The sequence below is a fragment of the Saccoglossus kowalevskii genome, chromosome 19, assembly GCF_978046115.1.
Source record: "Saccoglossus kowalevskii chromosome 19, keSacKowa6.1, whole genome shotgun sequence".
Lineage (NCBI taxonomy): Eukaryota > Metazoa > Hemichordata > Enteropneusta > Harrimaniidae > Saccoglossus > Saccoglossus kowalevskii.
This window is the reverse complement of record NC_140659.1, coordinates 26,346,061-26,369,455: the sequence shown is the minus strand read 5'-3', so window position 1 is coordinate 26,369,455 and position 23,395 is coordinate 26,346,061. Positions and strand designations below refer to the sequence as shown.

Here is a 23,395-nt window from a genome sequence, read left to right as displayed (position 1 = left end):
ATATATGATAATTGAGAGCAGTATAAAAAGAGTCATAATGTTGGCTGTCTATCTTTGCCCTTATATATAGGTGATGAACCATGTTACGGTTACAGACCAGACTCTGACTCTTCATTCAAGTGGTTGACATACAATGAGGTAAGATCCCATTTTTTTATTGTCATCATTTTATTTTGTTTTGTTTATACAGGTTCGGCACTTCAGCAGTCTAATTCTGTCCTCCATACAGATTTTAAGAAAGCTGAGGACAATCTACGACAATCTGCTATTTTTTATAACAAAGTCAATTTACTTTTTAACAGGACTAATTTTGTAGAGATCTTGAGTCAAAATAGAATGGTAAAAATCAAGTTGGGTTATCTTGGTGAATGCGAAAGAGAGAGATATCCAAGAAAAAAAGATATTGTACGTGGCTGTAGAGAGCTTTTGACAATACAAACAAAAATGTTGTGGCACTTGATTTTCTTGTTTTTGACTCTTATTTTATTTATGAAATGTGAATTGCATTTTACCAAATCACAAATTTCATAACTGAAGTATTAGCTGTTTTTCAAGATCACTATACCGGTAATATCAATGTATGATTTTCTGTTGCGGCAGTGATGCACCAGTGAATTACCACAACTAGTTGTGTCACAGCAAATCATAGACGACTTTCCCGGAAGTCGAAGATATGGCGTTTCACATGTGTGCGCATGTCGTTTTGGGGTATAAGGTAAACTTGCATGCGTGATACTATACTTCTTGGTGCACCAATCATTGTCACAAAAATAAAATTCTCGTCTATCGACTATTATCAAACTGACATGTTGGTATTTTCCGCCATGATAAAGCAGGAGTATTTTTGCGCCCCAGTCTCGCTACTTGCGAGAAAGTCATCTAGTGTATGTCAATGACACATTATATCAGCTTAGAGGGCGCCGCGCACTGCAAACAATGTGTAGATGAAGTTTGAAGATGAAGCTGTATCAGTACATTGGAAAGTGTTCAAAATAGTACACTGCTCCATTCATATACCCTCAAATTAATCACCAACAAAAAGTCATTTCTGAATAGTGTTTTCCCAATGTGTATCAATTCTGGATTACCAATTCAATTCCCCCCCCCCCTTTTTTTCTACAGGTTTTTGATATAGCTAAGGATTTTGGTGCTGGATTGATACATATAGGTTGTAAACCACAACCAGACACATTTATTGGAATATATTCAGTTAATAGATTGGAAGTAAGTTAAGAATGTAATCTTATCTATGTATACTATAAAGAAAACAGTGATAAAACTGATAAACTATTTGAATGCTACAATTTTTTCTGCCAATATTTTCATGTAATTTTTAGCTCTGCTGTCATCGTACATGTAGATGACAGGGCGGAGCTGTTAAATAGGTGATTGTCCATTCGTCGTCTGTTCATCGCCTGTCGTTTGTCAACAATTTCGACTTTCGATTTTCGACTTCTTCTTGAAAACTACCAGCTCAATTGCTTTGATACTTGGTATGTAATACCTTGAGTCAGATAGACCATATTTTCAATTCTCTATTTTTGCAAAAAAATTTTTTATTTATTTTGTTATTTACAGTATGTTGATTTAGACCCACACTGAACATGTAAAAGAGTCATGACGACTTTTATGCTTTAAGTCGAAGCCAACTCATACTTTTTGAAAAAAGTCACATTTCACTCAACTGTATTTGAAATTGAATTGATTGTTATTTAAACATTTTTTTTAGCTGAAAATTTTGCAAATTATTGCACAAACAATCTATTCTCTATCATTATATATAATCTTACGATAGGTTCTCTTAGACTAACCATGGAAGGTTCTAACGGAAGGAGCCACGACGCCTATCAAGTGGCCACTTAAGCCTCTTAATTGGCTTATTTCCTTTTGTTTCAACCCAAATTAATCCTGATAAGGCCATTGTCTAGCTCATCTTTGATGTCCATGATAGTTTGCGATTGTTTACACAAGTAACTAGTTAGCGGAGTATGATACAACCCCGCCATTTTTTTAATGTGACTATGAAATATATGCGCATTAAGAAACTACGGTCATCACACATGCTCACTGGGTTTGTTTAGGTGTAAAAGGTCAAAATACGCATTTCACAACCGGAAATTTACAGGTGAACGTTTGACTTCAAAAATTTCCCATGTTTTAAATATTAGCAACTGTAACTAGAACAAGATTTCGAGTGCATACAACAACAATTCCTAGGGACTCCTAAGAAATATTATCACAGAGAAAGTGTTGAGGCATGCTCTTCTTTCGATACTATCTTTTCTGTTGGTGTTCACCGATGTCCGGTGGTCAAAAATTTCGACAGTTTCGGGCGCCAAACCCATGCACTGACAATGGTACCATTAAATAATGCAATCGTCACAAGCAATCATTGATTAAGTCTCATTACCATTACAAATACAAAATTCACGATATTTCATCAGTTCTTCTTCAATCAATGTTATATCTGACAATTTTCCATTAAAGTTTGCCATTTTCAATATTGTACATGCGAGGTACGACTATCGTTTCCGAACATGCTCTGAATATTACCGAATGCTCGAGATTAGCATAACCCATTGTACGAAGGTGTTAAAAGCTAACAAGAACAATGTTTGTGAGCAAACATTGACAAACGATCATGGGGTAAAGCTAAAACAATAGCGTCATGGCTCCTTCCGTTAGTACCTTCCATGGACTAACATCAGCCGCATGGGTAATTATCACCAGTAATCACTAAAAAATTATAAAAATTATCTTTCTTTTACAGTGGGGTATCACAGAGCAGGCCTGTATGATGTATTCACATGTACTTGTACCACTGTATGACACGCTAGGACCCGATGCGTGTTCATTCATCATAAACCAAGGTATGAACTTACTGTCACTTTCTTGGACGATTAAAAGCACTTTTCCATTTTCCCCTTTTGTCTCAGTAGTGATAGAATTATAGACTAAAATCATCTATTTTGGATTAAAAATTATTTTTAGTCCATCGATCTATCCATTCATTCGTTCATTTGTTTGTCTTTCAGCGCTCTTACCTTCGATAGGCTCTGTCCAATTTTCTAATTAGTAAAGAAAAGTGAATTATCAAAAATATCAGTAAAAATAATTTTTCCATATTAATACACTATATGTGCCAACCCAACTGAAATGTTGTATACTCCATAAATAATGTAGGAATATAAAGTAGGAATATTCACAGAGTTTAAATTTAGTGTTGCAGGTATATAAACCAATATTAATGAAGAAATTATTGAAAATTGAATATAAAAATGTTAAATTTTGTTGTTTTACCAACATTTTAGCCAACAAATTATGGCGTTGATGGTAAGGTGGAATTGCGTAAATGCAAAATAATCAGGGAAACCTTGAAAACATCATAAATCTCATGATTCATCAATTTTTTTTGTTTTCAAATTTTCCATGACCACTTTCCGTAATTTCCATTTCTAGCAATTCCACTCTACATTGTGTAGGTAGGTTTAAAACGAAGCTATTTAGAAAGTAGATCAAGCAAGAGGCAACGCTGCGACTACAGTTACACAAGGCAACTTGTAACTGGTGACTAGTTGGCTGAAAAAATAGCATGATGTTTTTTTGACGTGTGGTCTGACTTATCTTGCCGATATCAAGCAACTTTTCCAATGCTTAATATATTGCCGCATAAATTGCTTCTTGTAAGCAGGCAATAAAAAGTTATAGTTACCGTAACCAAGTGATGTTTTGCGGACATTCATATCTTGTACTTCATTCTATTTCCAGCGGAAATTTCCACCATTGTATGTGACACATCGGCTAAAGTTAAACTACTGCTAAATAATGCAACTAAAATTCCTGCTATGAAAACAATTATTATGTTTGATACGCCAACGGATGAGGTGAAAGAAGATGCACTTAAACATGGAGTTGAAATTAGACATTATAACGAAGTGAAGGTAAGAATTCCCTTTGAACATTTTGAAGAATTTTGGAATTTCATTTTGTTATTGTAACATATATTGTAGTAACTGTTAAATTTCTGATGCAGGAAATGTCTGCAATAATTTTAAGATATCGATACGGCTTGAGCAAAATTGTAAATTATATATAATGTTTGTCATATTTTCATCATGAAATACCATCAGGATACCGAAAGTGGAAACAAAAACAATGTACATGTACGTTGGGAAAAGAGATATAGAGAGGGGCGCCACAACGATTGTGGCGTTTTAACTTGAAAGTCTAAATACAGTCATTGTGAACATAGAATCATTGTAAAATTTTCATTATTACAGAATAATGGTGCAAATACAGTGATTCAGTTTTTCTTTCTTTTTTAGGAGCTTGGTAGAGAGAATCCGCATGAATTAGTGGTGAGTAGTTTCCTTATTTCAGTTCTTGTTTTGGATGAAAACAAGAGCTATGATGATTGGCCTCTTTTTCATCATGTGATTCAAGATGGCTGATCACAAACATCTGTTTTACTTTCAAATGCTCTAAAATGTGCATACATGAATGGATAATTACTTTCTGATCTTGCATAATACTTCAAAAGAAACATAAGTTCCTACAGGACCACTAACACAATTTTTTGGTGGGGGTTCTGCCAAAAGAGAGAAAGAAAGAAACAGCCAAATTAAGGCATGTCACCGCATGAGGCAAGATAAAAAACAATTTGTTCCAAGCTAAGCATGACTTGTCTATAGACATTTCACAGTACTGTATAAAAGGTATTAATTATTCACGTAGTTTTTGCTATCAAGTGTAATCAACTTAACTATACTTCGTATGAAAATGTAAAATTACAACAGAACCCTCACTTAACAATCCATGAACTGAAAACTAGTAAATGCTGTAAACTCATTAATTTTTGCTGCTAAGAATTTTCACAATTTAATGATATTTATAAAGACAAAATTTCTTGCTAAATTGTTGTGAAAATTGGTGAAAATAAATGCTTCTACAGTATGATGCATCTCAATACGCTCTATTGAGACTACTCTACTCATAAAGGAAAGAAAGTCAAATCATATCATGAATGCTTTACATTTCTGTCTCCAGCTTCATGGGTTGAAATAACAAAGACTTTCCATGTTATCAACTTTTTTCCCCATTGTATTCTCTGTATTAAAATTGTGTTGTGTGCAGTGGAAACCCTCTGAATTAGAATAAATTCAATGAAGTTTGTAACAGTTCAAAATTTATTTACTGATTGAGTTCTTTTTATTTTAGCCGCCGAAACCTCAGGATCTTTTCACGATTTGTTACACGAGTGGAACTACAGGTAGCAATACTTCTATTTCATTGCCATGTATATGAAACATGTTGAATGCCATCATTTTCCCTGTCTAAATGTTGAATGCCATCATTTTTCCTCGCCTAAATGTTGAATGCCATTATTTTCTCCATCAAAATGTTGAATGCCATTATTTTCCCACCTAAATGTTGAATGTCATCATTTTCCCTGTCTAAATGTTGAATGCCATCATTTTCCCTGTCTAAATGTTGAATGTCATCATTTTCCCTGTCTAAATGTTGAATGCCATCTTTTTCACCGCCTAAATGTTGAATGCCATTATTTTCTCACCTAAATGTTGAATGCCATCATTTTCCCTGTCTAAATGTTGAATGCCATCATTTTCCCTGTCTAAATGTTGAATGTCATCATTTTCCCTGTCTAAATGTTGAATGCCATCTTTTTCACCGCCTAAATGTTGAATGCCATTATTTTCTCACCTAAATGTTGAATGCCATCATTTTCCCTGTCTAAATGTTTAGTGCCATTATTTTCCCACCTAAATGTTGAATGCTATCATTTTCCCTGTCTAAATGTTGAATGCCATCATTATCCCTGTCTAAATGTTGAATGCCATTATTTTCTCACCTAAATGTTGAATGCCATCATTATCCCTGTCTAAATGTTGAATGCCATCATTTTCCCACCTAAATGTTGAATGCCATTATTTTCTCACCTAAATGTTGAATGCCATCTTTTTCTCACCTAAATGTTGAATGCCATCATTTTCCCACCTAAATGTTGAATGCCATTATTTTCTCACCTAAATGTTGAATGCCATCATTTTCCCTGTCTAAATGTTGAATGCCATCTTTTTCCCCGCCTAAATGTTGAATGCCATTATTTTCTCATCTAAATGTTTAATGCCATTATTTTCTCACCTAAATGTTGAATGCCATTATTTTCTCACCTAAATATTTAATGCCATCATTTTCCCTGTCTAAATGTTAAATGCCATCTTTTTCACTGCCTAAATGTTGAATGCCATCATTTTTCCTGTCTAAATGTTGAATGCCATCATTTTTCCTGTCTAAATGTTGAATGCCATCTTTTTCAACGCCTAAATGTTGAATGCCATCTTTTTCACTGCCTAAATGTTGAATGCCATCATTTTTCCTGTCTAAATGTTGAATGCCATCATTTTTCCTGTCTAAATGTTGAATGCCATCTTTTTCAACGCCTAAATGTTGAATGCCATTATTTTCCCACCTAAATGTTGAATGCCATTATTTTCCCACCTAAATGTTGAATGCCATCATTCTCCCTGTCTAAATGTTGAATGCCATCATTTTCCCTGTCTAAATGTTGAATGCCATTATTTTCTCACCTAAATGATGAATGCCATCATTTTCCCACCTAAATGTTGAATGCCATCATTTTCCCACCTAAAGGTTGAATGCCATTGTTTTCTCACCTAAATGATGAATGCCATCATTTTCCCCACCTAAATGATGAATGCCATCATTTTCCCACCTAAATGTTGAATGCCATCATTTTCCCACCTAAATGTTGAATGCCATCATTTTCCCACCTAAATGTTGAATGCCATCATTTTCCCTGTCTAAATGTTGAATGCCATCTTTTTCCCCGCCTAAATGTTAAATGCCATTATTGTCTCGCCTAAATGTTTAATGCCATTATTTTCTCACCTAAATGTTGAACGCCATCATTTTCCCTGTCTAAATGTTGAATGCCATCATTTTCCCACCTAAATGTTGAATGCCATCATTTTCCCACCTAAATGTTGAATGCCATCATTTTCCCACCTAAATGTTGAATGCCATCATTTTCCCACCTAAATGTTGAATGCCATCATTTCCCACCTAAATGATGAATGCCATCTTTTTCAACGCCTAAATGTTGAATGCCATCTTTTTCACTGCCTAAATGTTGAATGCCATCATTTTTCCTGTCTAAATGTTGAATGCCATCATTTTCCCTGTCTAAATGTTGAATGCCATCTTTTTCAACGCCTAAATGTTGAATGCCATTATTTTCCCACCTAAATGTTGAATGCCATTATTTTCCCACCTAAATGTTGAATGCCATCATTTTCCCACCTAAATGTTGAATGCCATCATTTCCCACCTAAATGATGAATGCCATCTTTTTCAACGCCTAAATGTTGAATGCCATCTTTTTCACTGCCTAAATGTTGAATGCCATCATTTTTCCTGTCTAAATGTTGAATGCCATCATTTTCCCTGTCTAAATGTTGAATGCCATCTTTTTCAACGCCTAAATGTTGAATGCCATTATTTTCCCACCTAAATGTTGAATGCCATTATTTTCCCACCTAAATGTTGAATGCCATCATTCTCCCTGTCTAAATGTTGAATGCCATCATTTTCCCTGTCTAAATGTTGAATGCCATTATTTTCTCACCTAAATGATGAATGCCATCATTTTCCCACCTAAATGTTGAATGCCATCATTTTCCCACCTAAAGGTTGAATGCCATTGTTTTCTCACCTAAATGATGAATGCCATCATTTTCCCCACCTAAATGATGAATGCCATCATTTTCCCACCTAAATGTTGAATGCCATCATTTTCCCACCTAAATGTTGAATGCCATCATTTTCCCACCTAAATGTTGAATGCCATCATTTTCCCTGTCTAAATGTTGAATGCCATCTTTTTCCCCGCCTAAATGTTAAATGCCATTATTGTCTCGCCTAAATGTTTAATGCCATTATTTTCTCACCTAAATGTTGAACGCCATCATTTTCCCTGTCTAAATGTTGAATGCCATCATTTTCCCACCTAAATGTTGAATGCCATCATTTTCCCACCTAAATGTTGAATGCCATCATTTTCCCACCTAAATGTTGAATGCCATCATTTTCCCACCTAAATGTTGAATGCCATCATTTCCCACCTAAATGATGAATGCCATCATTTTCCCACCTAAATATTCAATGCCATCATTTTCCCTGTCTAAATGTTGAATGCCATCTTTTTCCCCGCCTAAATGTTGAATGCCATTATTTTCTCATCTAAATGTTTAATGCCATTATTTTCTCACCTAAATGTTGAATGCCATTATTTTCTCACCTAAATATTTAATGCCATCATTTTCCCTGTCTAAATGTTAAATGCCATCTTTTTCACTGCCTAAATGTTGAATGCCATCATTTTTCCTGTCTAAATGTTGAATGCCATCATTTTTCCTGTCTAAATGTTGAATGCCATCTTTTTCAACGCCTAAATGTTGAATGCCATCTTTTTCACTGCCTAAATGTTGAATGCCATCATTTTTCCTGTCTAAATGTTGAATGCCATCATTTTTCCTGTCTAAATGTTGAATGCCATCTTTTTCAACGCCTAAATGTTGAATGCCATTATTTTCCCACCTAAATGTTGAATGCCATTATTTTCCCACCTAAATGTTGAATGCCATCATTCTCCCTGTCTAAATGTTGAATGCCATCATTTTCCCTGTCTAAATGTTGAATGCCATTATTTTCTCACCTAAATGATGAATGCCATCATTTTCCCACCTAAATGTTGAATGCCATCATTTTCCCACCTAAAGGTTGAATGCCATTGTTTTCTCACCTAAATGATGAATGCCATCATTTTCCCCACCTAAATGATGAATGCCATCATTTTCCCACCTAAATGTTGAATGCCATCATTTTCCCACCTAAATGTTGAATGCCATCATTTTCCCACCTAAATGTTGAATGCCATCATTTTCCCTGTCTAAATGTTGAATGCCATCTTTTTCCCCGCCTAAATGTTAAATGCCATTATTGTCTCGCCTAAATGTTTAATGCCATTATTTTCTCACCTAAATGTTGAACGCCATCATTTTCCCTGTCTAAATGTTGAATGCCATCATTTTCCCACCTAAATGTTGAATGCCATCATTTTCCCACCTAAATGTTGAATGCCATCATTTTCCCACCTAAATGTTGAATGCCATCATTTTCCCACCTAAATGTTGAATGCCATCATTTCCCACCTAAATGATGAATGCCATCTTTTTCAACGCCTAAATGTTGAATGCCATCTTTTTCACTGCCTAAATGTTGAATGCCATCATTTTTCCTGTCTAAATGTTGAATGCCATCATTTTCCCTGTCTAAATGTTGAATGCCATCTTTTTCAACGCCTAAATGTTGAATGCCATTATTTTCCCACCTAAATGTTGAATGCCATTATTTTCCCACCTAAATGTTGAATGCCATCATTCTCCCTGTCTAAATGTTGAATGCCATCATTTTCCCTGTCTAAATGTTGAATGCCATTATTTTCTCACCTAAATGATGAATGCCATCATTTTCCCACCTAAATGTTGAATGCCATCATTTTCCCACCTAAAGGTTGAATGCCATTGTTTTCTCACCTAAATGATGAATGCCATCATTTTCCCCACCTAAATGATGAATGCCATCATTTTCCCACCTAAATGTTGAATGCCATCATTTTCCCACCTAAATGTTGAATGCCATCATTTTCCCACCTAAATGTTGAATGCCATCATTTTCCCTGTCTAAATGTTGAATGCCATCTTTTTCCCCGCCTAAATGTTAAATGCCATTATTGTCTCGCCTAAATGTTTAATGCCATTATTTTCTCACCTAAATGTTGAACGCCATCATTTTCCCTGTCTAAATGTTGAATGCCATCATTTTCCCACCTAAATGTTGAATGCCATCATTTTCCCACCTAAATGTTGAATGCCATCATTTTCCCACCTAAATGTTGAATGCCATCATTTTCCCACCTAAATGTTGAATGCCATCATTTCCCACCTAAATGATGAATGCCATCATTTTCCCACCTAAATATTCAATGCCATCATTTTCCCTGTCTAAATGTTGAATGCCATCTTTTTCACTGCCTAAATGTTGAATGCCATCATTTTCCCTGTCTAAATGTTGAATGCCATCTTTTTCACTGCCCAAATGTTGAATGCCATCATTTTCCCTGTCTAAATGTTGAATGCCATCTTTTTCACTGCCTAAATATTCAATGCCATCATTTTCCCTGTCTAAATGTTGAATGCCATTATTTTCACTGCCTAAATATTCAATGCCATCATTTTCCCTGTCTAAATGATGAATGCCATTATTTTCCCACCTAAATGTTGAATGCCATCATTTTCCCACCTAAATGATGAATGCCATTATTTTCTCACCTAAATGTTGAATGCCATCATTTTCCCTGTCTAAATGTTGAATGCCATCATTTTCCCACCTAAATGTTGGATGCCATCATTTTCCCACCTAAATGTTGAATGCCATTATTTTCTCACCTAAATGTTGAATGCCATTATTTTCCCGCCTAAATGTTGAATGCCATTATTTTCTCACCTAAATGTCATTGCTACAGTTCGCATATTTTTATATATTTTTCCAGAATTCCATTGAATTTGAACCAGATATATATAAATCAATATTTCCTATAGGTCTTGTTTGAAATTTAAAAAAAAAAGTTATGTGGGTTTAATTTTATGAAAGGTTTCACAAGTTTACTTTGATATTCAAAGAGTTAAACACCCAGCTAACTGTGAATGTTTTGTAGGTTTTTAGCAATCGTTCTGGGCTGTCATAAGTCTAGTAACTAAACATTAACATAATGAACACAACCCTCATTACTGATTTATTCCACCCACCAGGTAATCCTAAAGGAGCAATTTTGACGCATGGCAATATGGTTGCCACGGTTGCAGCATTCATAGAAATGATGACGGTAACTTTCAGTATTGTCTCATCTCTTGCATCCTCAAAGTACTGATTAATAAGTCTACTTTTTACTGAAGTAGACTTTTTAGCTCCACTGATGAAATTGAAGCATGTCAGGCAGCATGTATTTAAATGTATTGACAGATAAACATTTTTAACTTCTTAAAAACTGTTAGTCATATGACTTTGATACTTTCAGGAAGGTACCTTGTGTGGGTCCTCTCTGATTTGTTCTTTTTAAGCTAATAATCATTATTTGCTAGTTTTAGTGAATATTTTAGACAAAATTCTGAAATTGCGTTGCCTGACTACTTTGATATTGTACAGGTACTTTGGGTGCATTTTGTGACGAAAGCTTAAATTTTCTAATTTTAGTGATTCAGAATTGTTTTGTCATTTTCGGTATGGCTAACCCAATTGAATTTATTTTTTACCTTGGACATTTATAAATTTCTATATTTTTTTTTGCAGCCAGAAATTGAGTTTAGTGAAGATGCCACACATCTGTCATATTTACCATTAGCACATGGATATGAGCGACTGTGCCATGTAAGTCAATATGCATACAAAATATTTTAAAGTAGCTTTGTGATATTATGGCCGTCACAAATGGCCGTCAAGATCTCATCAAAAGTGAGAGAGCCACATAACTTGTTTTTACCCCAAAATACATTTCGTAGTGTATTCTTTACCATCATCATGTCCACTGTTCTACTTATCTAATGGACATGATGGCGACAGAGAAAAGAAAACTAATTTGAGAGGCAAAAATAAATCATCTATTACTGTAAAATACTTTATTTTAGCTGGAATTAATTTTCACAGAAAAGCCTTTTAGGGTGTATGGAATTTATTTTCACTGGGTTTTGAAGAGTTGGATGTAAAATATAGGAAAAAAGGTATATTTGCTGGATTTTATTTTCACTGAATCATTCCTTCAGCAAAAATAGTGAAAATTAATTCCAAATAAAAATAAAGTATTTAACAGTATATTATCTCATTGCAACAATAGGCGTTTAGCTAAATTAGCGTCATCTTGAAATAAAAGTCAACTAAATTAGCTAAAATTGCATGCTAGCTGACATGGTTTTTGCCACCTAAATTTCAGAGCAACATTTTGCATATGTTCATGTATTTTTCATTAATTATTCATGAATTTTGAACCAGATGAAAATAATTTTTCACTGCCTACAGGTCTTGATGAAAAGTTTTGATAAAAATTGGAAAAAACTAATTTTCAGGTTTTTTTGTGATAAATCTTGACAATTATTGTTTTCTGAGGCAGTATTCCCATCTTCAATGAAGTTGTGCTTTTTAGTCCCCGTTCAAACAAAGTCCAAAAACGAGGACTTATAATTCGGTCTTCGTCCGTCCGTCCGGAGTCATATCTCAGAATCCCTTGGACCGATTCCGTTCATTCTTTGCATGTGCCTAGTACTTTATCTGGGACATATGCACATGCAGTGGTTTAGCGATTCGATTCAAAATGGCCGACTGGCAGCCATCTTGTTTTTTGAAAATACTGTATTTTGGATATGCTTTGTCAGTTTTCATTCAAATTTGGTACATAGATTATACATGTTAGGATACATGTCCATGACGATTTATTTCACAATTGGATCAAAGATGGTCGACTGGCAGCCATCTTGTTTTTTGAAAATGTCGTATATTGGACATGCTTTGTCAGTTTTCATTCAAATTTAGTACATCGATCATACATGTTAGGATACATGTCCCTGACCATCCGTGAGTTCCTGAATCTGTCCGTCCGTCTGTTCGTTCGTGCGTCAGTCTGTCAATAGTAATATTTCAGAATCCTGTGGACTGATTCCGTTCATTCTTTGCATGTGCCTAGTACCTTATGTGGGACATATGCACATGCAGTGGTTTAGCGATTCGATTCGAAATGGCCCGACTGGCAGCCATCTTGTTTTTTTAAAATGTCGTATATTGGACATGCTTTGTCAGTTGTCATTCAAACTTGGTACATAGATTATACATGTTAGGTTACATGTCCATGACAATTTATTTCGCAATTGGATCAAAGATGGTCGACTGGCAGGCATCTTGTTTTGTTTTTTTATGCGGTATCTTGGAAGTGCTCTGTCAGTTTTCATTCAAATTTGGCACATACATGTACTTTATACATGTTAGGATGCATGTCCATGACAATTTTTTTCAAAATCTGGTCAAGGATGGCCGATTGACAGCAATCTGACTTTTTGGCCTTACTACTATATTTCCACAATTTATGTATCATTTTCATTCGTATTAGGCACATACATCATACATATCAGTGTGTTTCATAATCGGATCAAAGATGGCCAAATAACGGCTGTTTTTATTTTTGGCCATATTACTACTACACGGAGCACATGTTTTTTTATGTAAATAAACAATCTGTTGTATACGCCACTTGGAATCAAGTTTCAAGAACACGCTTGCGACAACCCCCCCGCTTTAATATGACAAGCACAAAGAGAACTTTCAAAAATTTAACGGGGACTGTGTCATTTTCAATGACTTGTTTTATTTTGTACTACTGTAAAATACTTTATTTTAGCTGGAATTAATTTTCGCTGAAAAGAAATTTTTGGTGTTTTGTATGAAATTTATTTTAACTGATTTTTTGAATGTAAAATATAGAAAAAAAGTTATATTCGCTTGATTTTATTTTCACTGAATCATTCCTTCAGCGAAAATAGTGAAAATTAATTCCAAGCGAAAATAAAGTATTCTACAGTATATTGTGTCTGTTTGCATGTATCCACTGCATAAAAAAATATTTATGGATGCGTTGTTTTTAAATTGTGAACTGCAGTTTTCGAACTGAAACATGCGATTATGAGAAGCAATACATTTTTTTTGGCCAATGAAATGTTTTTAAATTATTTCAGTTGTTCAAGCCATAAAATTATTCGCATTTATTTTCTACTGAAGTGAATGTTAACTCTAGAGGGATATTACCTAACACCAGAGGGGGCTATTTATTAATTTACTAACTCCAGAGGGAGCTTTTTGATAATGTTTTATAACTTTCTGTATTGCATTTTTAGGCTATTGCTATGTCACATGGTGCTAAGATTGGATTTTATCAAGGGGATATTCGAAAACTAATGGATGACAGCAAATCAGTGCAGCCGTTGGCATTTCCATCGGTTCCACGACTTTTTAACAGAATTCATGATAAGGTGAGTTTTGCAAACATAATGATTATAGACCTTACTCAATGACCCTAAATTGACTTTTAGAGTATTTTTTCCATGCTTTAATTAGTCTGTGTAACAGGCTCAATTTCCAGTCATGGCAATAAAAACTGTGGTATAGACTATATTATGCTTTGCCATACCACCAGAAAGAACACCACTCTACTGGTGTATAATCTACCATCATTAATTTATACTGACACATTTAAGTATGTCATTAGTTCTTCTTCAATTTCATGAAATTATTGTCTTTTATAATCAACTTTTGTCTTTGGGATTTCTGGTGTTTAGCTCATAAGAGACCAACAGGAACTACCGTATGACTCGCTTTTAAAGATCTGCAATAATTGAATAACAAACAACTACACACCCAAACACAGTTTGTTTTGTTGATTTAGATGTTCCAATTATTACTATTTCTTCTATTTTATCAGGTTGTTGCAGGTGTAAATAGTAGTTTTATTAAAAAAACTTTGTATAACATGGCATTTAAAAGTAAAGAATCTGAAGTTAAAAGGTAAGTTTAACCAATCAGTGCAAGGATTCAACCAATCAGTGCAGTGGTTCAAGTAATTAGTGAAAGATTCAACCAATCAGTGCAGTGGTTCAAGTAATTAGTGAAAGATTCAACCAATCAGTGCAGTGGTCCAAGTAATTAGTGAAGGATTCAACCAATCAGTGCAGTGGTCCAAGTAATTAGTGAAAGATTCAACCAATCAGTGCAGTGGTTCAAGTAATTAGTGAAAGATTCAACCAATCAGTGCAGTGGTCCAAGTAATTAGTGAAAGATTCAACCAATCAGTGAAATTATTCAACCAATTAGTGCAAGGGTTCAACCAATCAAATTTGGGATTCAAAAAGATGTAAACAGACCTAGAAATTTGTCATGTGACTATCCATTTCATTGTCTAGATAAACTAGGAGTAACCAGTGTTGATTACAAACTTGAAGTTTATTCATAGAAGTATATTTCATTGAGTTATGCGTCAAATATGGCTTCTATTTGGGGACATTACATCGGGGAAACTAAGTGAAATTGTTCACTACTATCCTTTCATAAATCGGTTTCTCATTCTTTTTTGTAGGGGAATAATACGACAAGATAGCATGTGGGATAAATTGGTATTCGGTAAAATTCAGTCGCTACTTGGTAACAAAGTCAAGGTTATGTTTAATGGTGCTGCTCCATTGTCAAGTGAAACTATGATGTTCTTACGAGTGGTATTTGGTTGTCACGTAAGTTATATTTGTGGGTAATAATCGCTCACATCCGATCAGGTTCAAACTGCATGCATTGGATTGTAGAGTTACAATAAAGGAAGCGTAATGTACATTTAAACAATACACTGTTTATTATGGCGATGTTACAACAAAGAAACTACAATGTAATAAGAAGGCAACTGATAAATACACGATAGAATGCCCTTTTTATAGGGTTCAGTAGGATTCACACCTATGGATTAAAATAGGAGGGAGACACAGTGATAGGCTTTCAATATTGATACATCGGCTTAAAATCGACCTTGCAACTGATTCCTATTGCGTTCGTGCTGTCTGTTGATTATTATTAATTGGCTTGTATAAACCGAATCTGTGTTAATTTATAATAGAGATACATGTATTAAAGTGCGAAATCTTGACATGTAATAACTTCTACTGGCTATATCTCAGCTAATTGAACAAAATAAAGACGAATAGATAAAGCAAAACATGATCTAATAACACAACTAAATTTCGAGCAAGAAAGCATAAATCTGAATAAACAACAACAAATGTGAATCAATGAGAAAAAAACACAAGTGGATAAGCATCTACGACAATATTCATTCCTAGTTGTAGTTGATGTGTGTGTTGGTGAATATATTACTGCAATGTGAACATGTTACTCCAATGTAAAGGGGCTTTAATACAATGGAGTTTAATCTCCTTCCCCTTGGAAGGAAAGTAACACCACTGCCAGTAATACTGAAGTGAATTACGGTAAATATGGTGTAGTTTAAGTTCACTTGGAAGGGAGCTGTATGACAGCAATTTGCCATAGGGGTTTTAAGTGCATTGATGTCCAAAATGCAATATATGTTTAGTTTGTTATATTGACCTGTATACACTGTTAGATATGTATAGTGGCCTACCTATTTACCCCTTTTGTAAAATTAGAGTATGAGATCCTTACCTTCTTAATTACAAAGCAGAACTTACATCGGCGTAACTTGTAAAACACTGAGACAAACAGCATCCAAACTGCATGAGAAAAACATTATTATATATAAACATTGGTTTCTATTATTCAATTTGAATTTTATAGGTCATCAATGGATATGGTCAAACAGAAAGTGGAATTGCAGCGACGCTTACAATGCCTGGAGACCACAACACAGGTAAGAAATATTACACATAACCTAACAGTACTTTTAAGTGGAGAAACTAAGAGGCATTCTCATGTGACCACATGTTTTATCTCCCATGTAATAAGTACAAGTACACTTTTAATCTACCCACTGTCACACATTTGCAATCAATAAATTATGCAACAATTTGACGTAAATATTTATTTTCAAAAGGAACTATTTGATACACTCGCATCATTTCACAGTGTCATTGAGAATGTGATAACAATGTCCTTCACATTGTGTACATTTTAGAACTAGATCGGGTACAATTTTACCACTGATCTAGAACTACTTCGGATTAATGCTACTCGCACTGATCACTCATTATATGTCCATTTCAACACATGTACATACGTGAACATTTTGAGAAAATTTGAAAAAGTATGTAAGGTCAACAGGAACAATCTTTTCACACACAAAAAAACTGGTAATTCACCTTAAATGAATTGTAGTGTCATATGTCAAGTTTGTTTTCGAAAAACATGTCCAAATTTAAATAAACTGTTCAGTCAGGGATGTAGCAACACCTGATGATTTGAAATGTCATACTGACAAAATAATCACAGTTTACTGAAATATAAGCACAATTTTCTTTAAAAATATTATGAACACTTCAGATCAGGATTCTCTACATTATGAACACTTGAAAATTGTCAAATCAGGAATTCTCCATATTATGAACACTTGAAAATTGTCAAATCAGGAACTCTCCATATTATGAACACTTGCAAATTGTCAAATCAGGAATTTTCTATATTATGAACACTTGCAAATTGTCAAATCAGGAATTCTTCATATTAGGAACACTTGCAAATTGTCAAATCAGGAATTCTCTACATGATAAATATTGGTAATTTTGGCTCAATAGATCTTCAATGCATATCAGCATGCACGGTTATAAAAGTTACAGTCTTGTATCTTTTCTGTATTAATTTTGGATTTCACTTCTCATCTCCTGCTTTGTTTAAGATCATGTTGGTTCACCAATGCCTTGTAATATGATTAAACTTGTGGATGTACCAGAAATGGAATATTATGCTGAAAATAACCAAGGAGAGGTAAAGTGATCTTATGTTTTGTTGATTATATTGTATATAAACAAGAGGTTACAACTTGATTTTTGAATCTAAAATGTCACGTTTTTACAGTAAGCAAATAATTTAAAGTGCTGTGGTCGTCGTGTGGCGCGTGTTCAAATTTCATGTAAACAATGTATTTTACACGCGTTGTATACGTCGCTATGAGTCCCATATCGAACAGGACGCGGCACGACGACTGTCACCCTTTAAGATGAATAGAGTTAGAATACACAAAACTTTTATAATGGCTATAATATTTTACTGTTCCAGTTTGGATTAACGGTTATAGACGTTAATAGTTTGTACTACGACATAGTAATAATCAGTCTCAAAAACCCTGGAAGGGAATAGATTTGATGAAACTGATTAATTTGTTTAATTTGGGACATAATTTGGTGAATGTAATAAAATACTTTATTTTAGCTGGAATTAATTTTCACTGAAAAGGCTTTTTGGGTGTTTTGTATGGAATTTATTTTCACTGATTTTTGAAGAGTTAAATGTAAAACATAAGAAAACAGGTATATTCGCTTGATTTTATTTTCACTGAACCATTCCTTCAGCGAAAATAGCGAAAATTAATTTTACAGTACCTATATGATGGCTGCGATTTGTCGAAATTAACGGATTCTCATTGGCTGAGCATAACCTTGTCAGAATCATGATTTGTACTAAAGTTTTTGGTACTATATTCATCTGTGTAGTAGTTTTAGGATATATTTTCACATTCTATCTTGTTAAATCCTCCCAGTCGATGACTGATCTAAATTTTCTACAGTTTATATTGGACAGCAAATAACTACCGGTACAAATCAATACCTTTTTACTTTGCCCGTACCATCAAAGATGGAAGGGAAAGGTATATTAAGGGAAAAATTTTGTCCGGCGTTGTCGTTGTTGTTGTTGTTGTCGTCGTCGTTAATAATTGTTATTGTGTGCATAATAACTTTACTAATTCTATTCCAAACTTCATCAAACTTGGTCACCTTATTCATCAGTATAAAGTCTTCTCTGAGTTTGAACAACAGATGTCCTGTATGAAAATATCATGCAAAAATTGAGAAAATCTGATAAAATGTTTGACTGTTTCTACTTGACTGATCACTGGTGATACACATCAAAGGTCACTGATCTCAGTGGAAATATGCATTGTTGTATGTGTTCAATGAAGCAAATGATTTATCTTGTAATAATATCTTTGGTAATGTATCTCAAAATCCCATACTGGGTTTCAAAACCAACTCATGGAGAGATTGCACAGTCTGATACACATTTGCAACCCTACCAATAAAATCTTTACAGAAAACAAGATGTCAGAAAATATAAGCACTCCTATGAACTGGGTGCCAAACTTTGATCAAGATCTGAAGCTTATAGAAAATCTGTTTAGTTCAAAATGATCAAATCAAAAACAATACATAAAAAATACATAAAAAGCAAAACATTTCATCCACATTTTAAAAAGAAAATTGTTCTAAAATATATGTATTCTGTATTTGACAAACAGTTCATTCGACAAATGAAAACTCACAGGAATATGTTTCAGCTATTAGAACAGAATGATAGAGTTTTTATAATACTGGTTTAAAAATGCACTTCAAAGATTGCAGTGTTTGAAGATGTAGATTCTCAGGAGGCAACAGTACTGTTGACTTCTCCCTCCACTGGACACCAACTAACTATTTAAGTTGATTTGCATACAAAGCAGAGCTTGCAACATGATAGCTATTCATAAAGGGTGTTTTTTTTCTTACTTTTCATATAATACAGTAGTCACACAATGAGGCAGTTCATATTTGTCTCAGTGAATCATTAATTTTTGACAGACACCTGTACAAAATACTTGGACAAAAGCCAGCTAAGATTTTCTGTTATCTTGCATGTTTTATGAATCTAGTCACGTCTAAATGCAGCACTTTTTGACTCCCGTGTGCGAAGCACAAAAGGGAGTCTTTGCAGTTACCCTGTCTGTCTGTATGTCTGTCTGTATGTATGTCTGTATGTATGTCTGTATGTATGTATGTCACTTTTTTTGTTCCACCGTTATCTCAAGAACCACTAATCAAATTTTGGTGAAACTTGGTACATAGATGCTCTGGGATAATGCGCAGAGTTGATTAGGTTTTGGTAAAAATCTATGAATATTAATTACCTAATTTGCATGATAATTAGCTGATTTTTAGCTGTTCCAAGACTGTTCCACTGATATCTGAAGAACCACTCATTGGATTTCAATGAAACTTGGCACATTGCTGCTCTGAACTAATGCGCAGATTTGATTAGTTTTGGGTAAAAATCTGTTAATATTATTAATTACCTAATTTACATAATGATTAATCAATTTTCGGCTTTTCCACTGGTATCTCAAGTACTAATAATAACATTTCAATAAAACTTGGTATATAGATGTCATATGACACTGCACAGACCTGGTAGTGTTTAGGGTAATATCAGTACATATTAATTACCTAATTTGCATAATTAATTAATTTTCAGCTTTTGATATTTCGAGTAGTAATGATCACATTTCAATGAAACTTGGTACATAGTTACTTGAGGACTGTGCAGAGACCTAATTAGTTTAGTTTTTGGGTAAATATTTGTGCATATTAATCACCTTATTATAATTAGTTAATTTTCAGCTTTTCACCTGATATCTCAAGTACTAATCATCACATTTCAATGAGACTTGTGACATTTTCTAGGACTATGCAGAGACCTGATTAATTTTGGGATAAATAATTGTGCCTATTAATTACCTAATTTGCATAATTAGTTAATTTTTTGCTGTTCTATGGCTGTTGTACTGATGTCTACAAACCACTCATTGGATTTCAATGAAACTTTTAAAGAGTACCCATCACATTTCAATGAACCTAGGACTATGCACCATATTAGTTTTTGGTAAATATGTATGCTTCTTAATCACTTAATTAACATAATTAATTAATACTGATATCTCAAGTATTGATCATCACATTTGAATAAAACTTGGTACATAAATGCTCTAGGACAATAGACAGCCTGATTAATTTTGGGTTAAAATCTGTTCATATTAACTCTAATTAGCATAATAATTAATATTTTTTGGGTTTTAATCACATTTCAATGAAACTTGGTACATTGTGCAAACCTTATTAGTTTTACACTTAAATCTGTTCATATCAGTTACCTGATTTACATAATTAGTTTTCAGCTATTCCATCAATATCTCAAGTACAAGTAATTTTGAATTAATTTTTAATGTGTCTTCAATACTCTCAGCACACAGGAGTTCTTTCTAAGCTTTCTTTGATTTTTTTTTGCAATGAGGCATTTGTTTTTATACTAAAATATCTGAATTACTTTGAATAAAGCTGGAAATTATGTCCCTTAAAATAATTAAACAAATAAGGCACCAATGTTTTTGTAAGGTATTTACATCTTTAAAGGACATTCGGTAGACTGATTCCCCACTGTTGGTTCAACCCCAAAACTTGTTTGTATTCAAAATTAATTATGACAATGCATATTTATATTGAAACAAACTATGATAAAGGGAATTATATTATATAACAAAGGGCAAGGTCACCAGAGTTCAACTATGTTTTTACATTTTTTATTTCAGATTTGTTTTAAAGGGTATAATGTATTCCAAGGTTATTATAACGATCCGGATAAAACCAAAGAAGCTTTAGATGAAGATGGATGGTTACATTCCGGTGATATAGGAGAATGGTTACCAGTAAGTACACCTACTGATCATGCAAACTCATCATAATATGGAATAGAGCTCTGTTCAACTTCTGTTTGCTCTGTTCAACTTCTGTTTGCTCTGTTCAACCTCTGTTTGCTCTGTTCAACCTCTGTTTGCTCTGTTCAACCTCTGTTTGCTCTGTTCAACCTCTGTTTGCTCTGTTCAACCTCTGTTCAATCTCTGTACAACCTCTGTTCAATCTCTGTTCAACCTCTGTTTGCTCTGTTCAACCTCTGTTCAACCTCTGTTCAACCTCTGTTCAACCTCTGTTTGCTCTGTTCAACCTCTGTTTGCTCTGTTCAACTTCTGTTTGCTCTGTTCAACCTCTGTTTGCTCTGTTCAACCTCTGTTTGCTCTGTTCAACCTCTGTTTGCTCTGTTCAACCTCTCTTTGCTCTGTTCAACCTCTGTTTGCTCTGTTCAACCTCTGTTTGCTCTGTTCAACCTCTGTTTGCTCTGTTCAACCTCTGTTTGCTCTGTTCAACCTCTGTTTGCTCTGTTCAACCTTTGTTTGCTCTGTTCAACCTCTGTTTGCTCTGTTCAACCTCTGTTTGCTCTGTTCAACCTCTGTTTGCTCTGTTCAACCTCTGTTTGCTCTGTTCAACTTGTGTTTGCTCTGTTCAACTTGTGTTTGCTCTGTTCAACTTGTGTTTGCTCTGTTCAACTTGTGTTTGCTCAGTTCAACTTGTGTTTGCTCTGTTCAACTTGTGTTTGCTCTGTTCAACTTGTGTTTGCTCTGTTCAACTTGTGTTTGCTCTGTTCAACTTGTGTTTGCTCTGTTCAACTTGTGTTTGCTCTGTTCAACTTGTGTTTGCTCTGTTCAACTTGTGTTTGCTCTGTTCAACTTGTGTTTGCTCTGTTCAACTTGTGTTTGCTCTGTTCAACTTGTGTTTGCTCTGTCCAACTTGTGTTTGCTCTGTCCAACTTGTGTTTGCTCTGTTCAACTTGTGTTTGCTCTGTTCAACTTGTGTTTGCTCTGTTCAACTTGTGTTTGCTCTGTTCAACTTGTGTTTGCTCTGTTCAACTTGTGTTTGCTCTGTTCAACTTGTGTTTGCTCTGTTCAACTTGTGTTTGCTCTGTTCAACTTGTGTTTGCTCTGTTCAACTTGTGTTTGCTCTGTTCAACTTGTGTTTGCTCTGTTCAACTTGTGTTTGCTCTGTTCAACTTGTGTTTGCTCTGTTCAACTTGTGTTTGCTCTGTTCAACTTGTGTTTGCTCTGTTCAACTTGTGTTTGCTCTGTTCAACTTGTGTTTGCTCTGTCCAACTTGTGTTTGCTCTGTCCAACTTGTGTTTGCTCTGTCCAACTTGTGTTTGCTCTGTCCAACTTGTGTTTGCTCTGTCCAACTTGTGTTTGCTCTGTCCAACTTGTGTTTGCTCTGTTCAACTTGTGTTTGCTCTGTTCAACTTGTGTTTGCTCTGTTCAACTTGTGTTTGCTCTGTTCAACTTGTGTTTGCTCTGTTCAACTTGTGTTTGCTCTGTTCAACTTGTGTTTGCTCTGTTCAACTTGTGTTTGCTCTGTTCAACTTGTGTTTGCTCTGTTCAACTTGTTTGCTCTGTTCAACTTGTGTTTGCTCTGTTCAACTTGTGTTTGCTCTGTTCAACTTGTGTTTGCTCTGTTCAACTTCTGTTTGCTCTGTTCAACTTCTGTTTGCTCTGTTTAACTTCTGTTTGCTCTGTTTAACTTCTGTTTCTCATATATTGTCTTCATATTGTGTATGTTAAAAGCATGGACTCATTACTGAAAGTATATACAATTGACATCTTCAATTGTGTCTGAATCTTCCTTTGATAAAAAACAGTATAGCCTTAAAAAAAGAAACCTTATGTTTCTAGTCAACTAGATAATCACCAAAAAAAGTTCGGCCTCATTTTCCCCCCCACTTATTTTGCTACTACACAGCGCCCTCTGTTGTTGAATTGATAAAACCTGCAAAAATTGTGCACTGTAAAATAGGAAAGAAAAAAACCTGCCCTATTTTTTGAATTGTTCGAGCAAAAATTCTTTTT

At 34.4% G+C, this 23,395-nt stretch overlaps 1 protein-coding gene across 1 annotated transcript in view; it reads left to right on the top strand.

Annotated features, from left to right (window-relative positions):
- Positions 1 to 23,395, top strand: part of LOC102808341 (long-chain-fatty-acid--CoA ligase 5-like) — a 32,800-nt gene that overhangs the window by 4,710 nt on the left and 4,695 nt on the right. The window contains exons 4-17 of the mRNA XM_078009812.2: positions 71 to 138; positions 1,123 to 1,224; positions 2,771 to 2,870; positions 3,769 to 3,941; positions 4,326 to 4,358; positions 5,218 to 5,269; positions 10,911 to 10,984; positions 11,449 to 11,526; positions 14,034 to 14,168; positions 14,618 to 14,700; positions 15,269 to 15,419; positions 16,489 to 16,561; positions 17,543 to 17,631; positions 21,260 to 21,376. Of these exons, the coding sequence (XP_077865938.1) occupies positions 71 to 138; positions 1,123 to 1,224; positions 2,771 to 2,870; positions 3,769 to 3,941; positions 4,326 to 4,358; positions 5,218 to 5,269; positions 10,911 to 10,984; positions 11,449 to 11,526; positions 14,034 to 14,168; positions 14,618 to 14,700; positions 15,269 to 15,419; positions 16,489 to 16,561; positions 17,543 to 17,631; positions 21,260 to 21,376 (1,328 nt within the window). The remainder of the gene's footprint in view (positions 1 to 70; positions 139 to 1,122; positions 1,225 to 2,770; positions 2,871 to 3,768; positions 3,942 to 4,325; positions 4,359 to 5,217; positions 5,270 to 10,910; positions 10,985 to 11,448; positions 11,527 to 14,033; positions 14,169 to 14,617; positions 14,701 to 15,268; positions 15,420 to 16,488; positions 16,562 to 17,542; positions 17,632 to 21,259; positions 21,377 to 23,395) is intronic.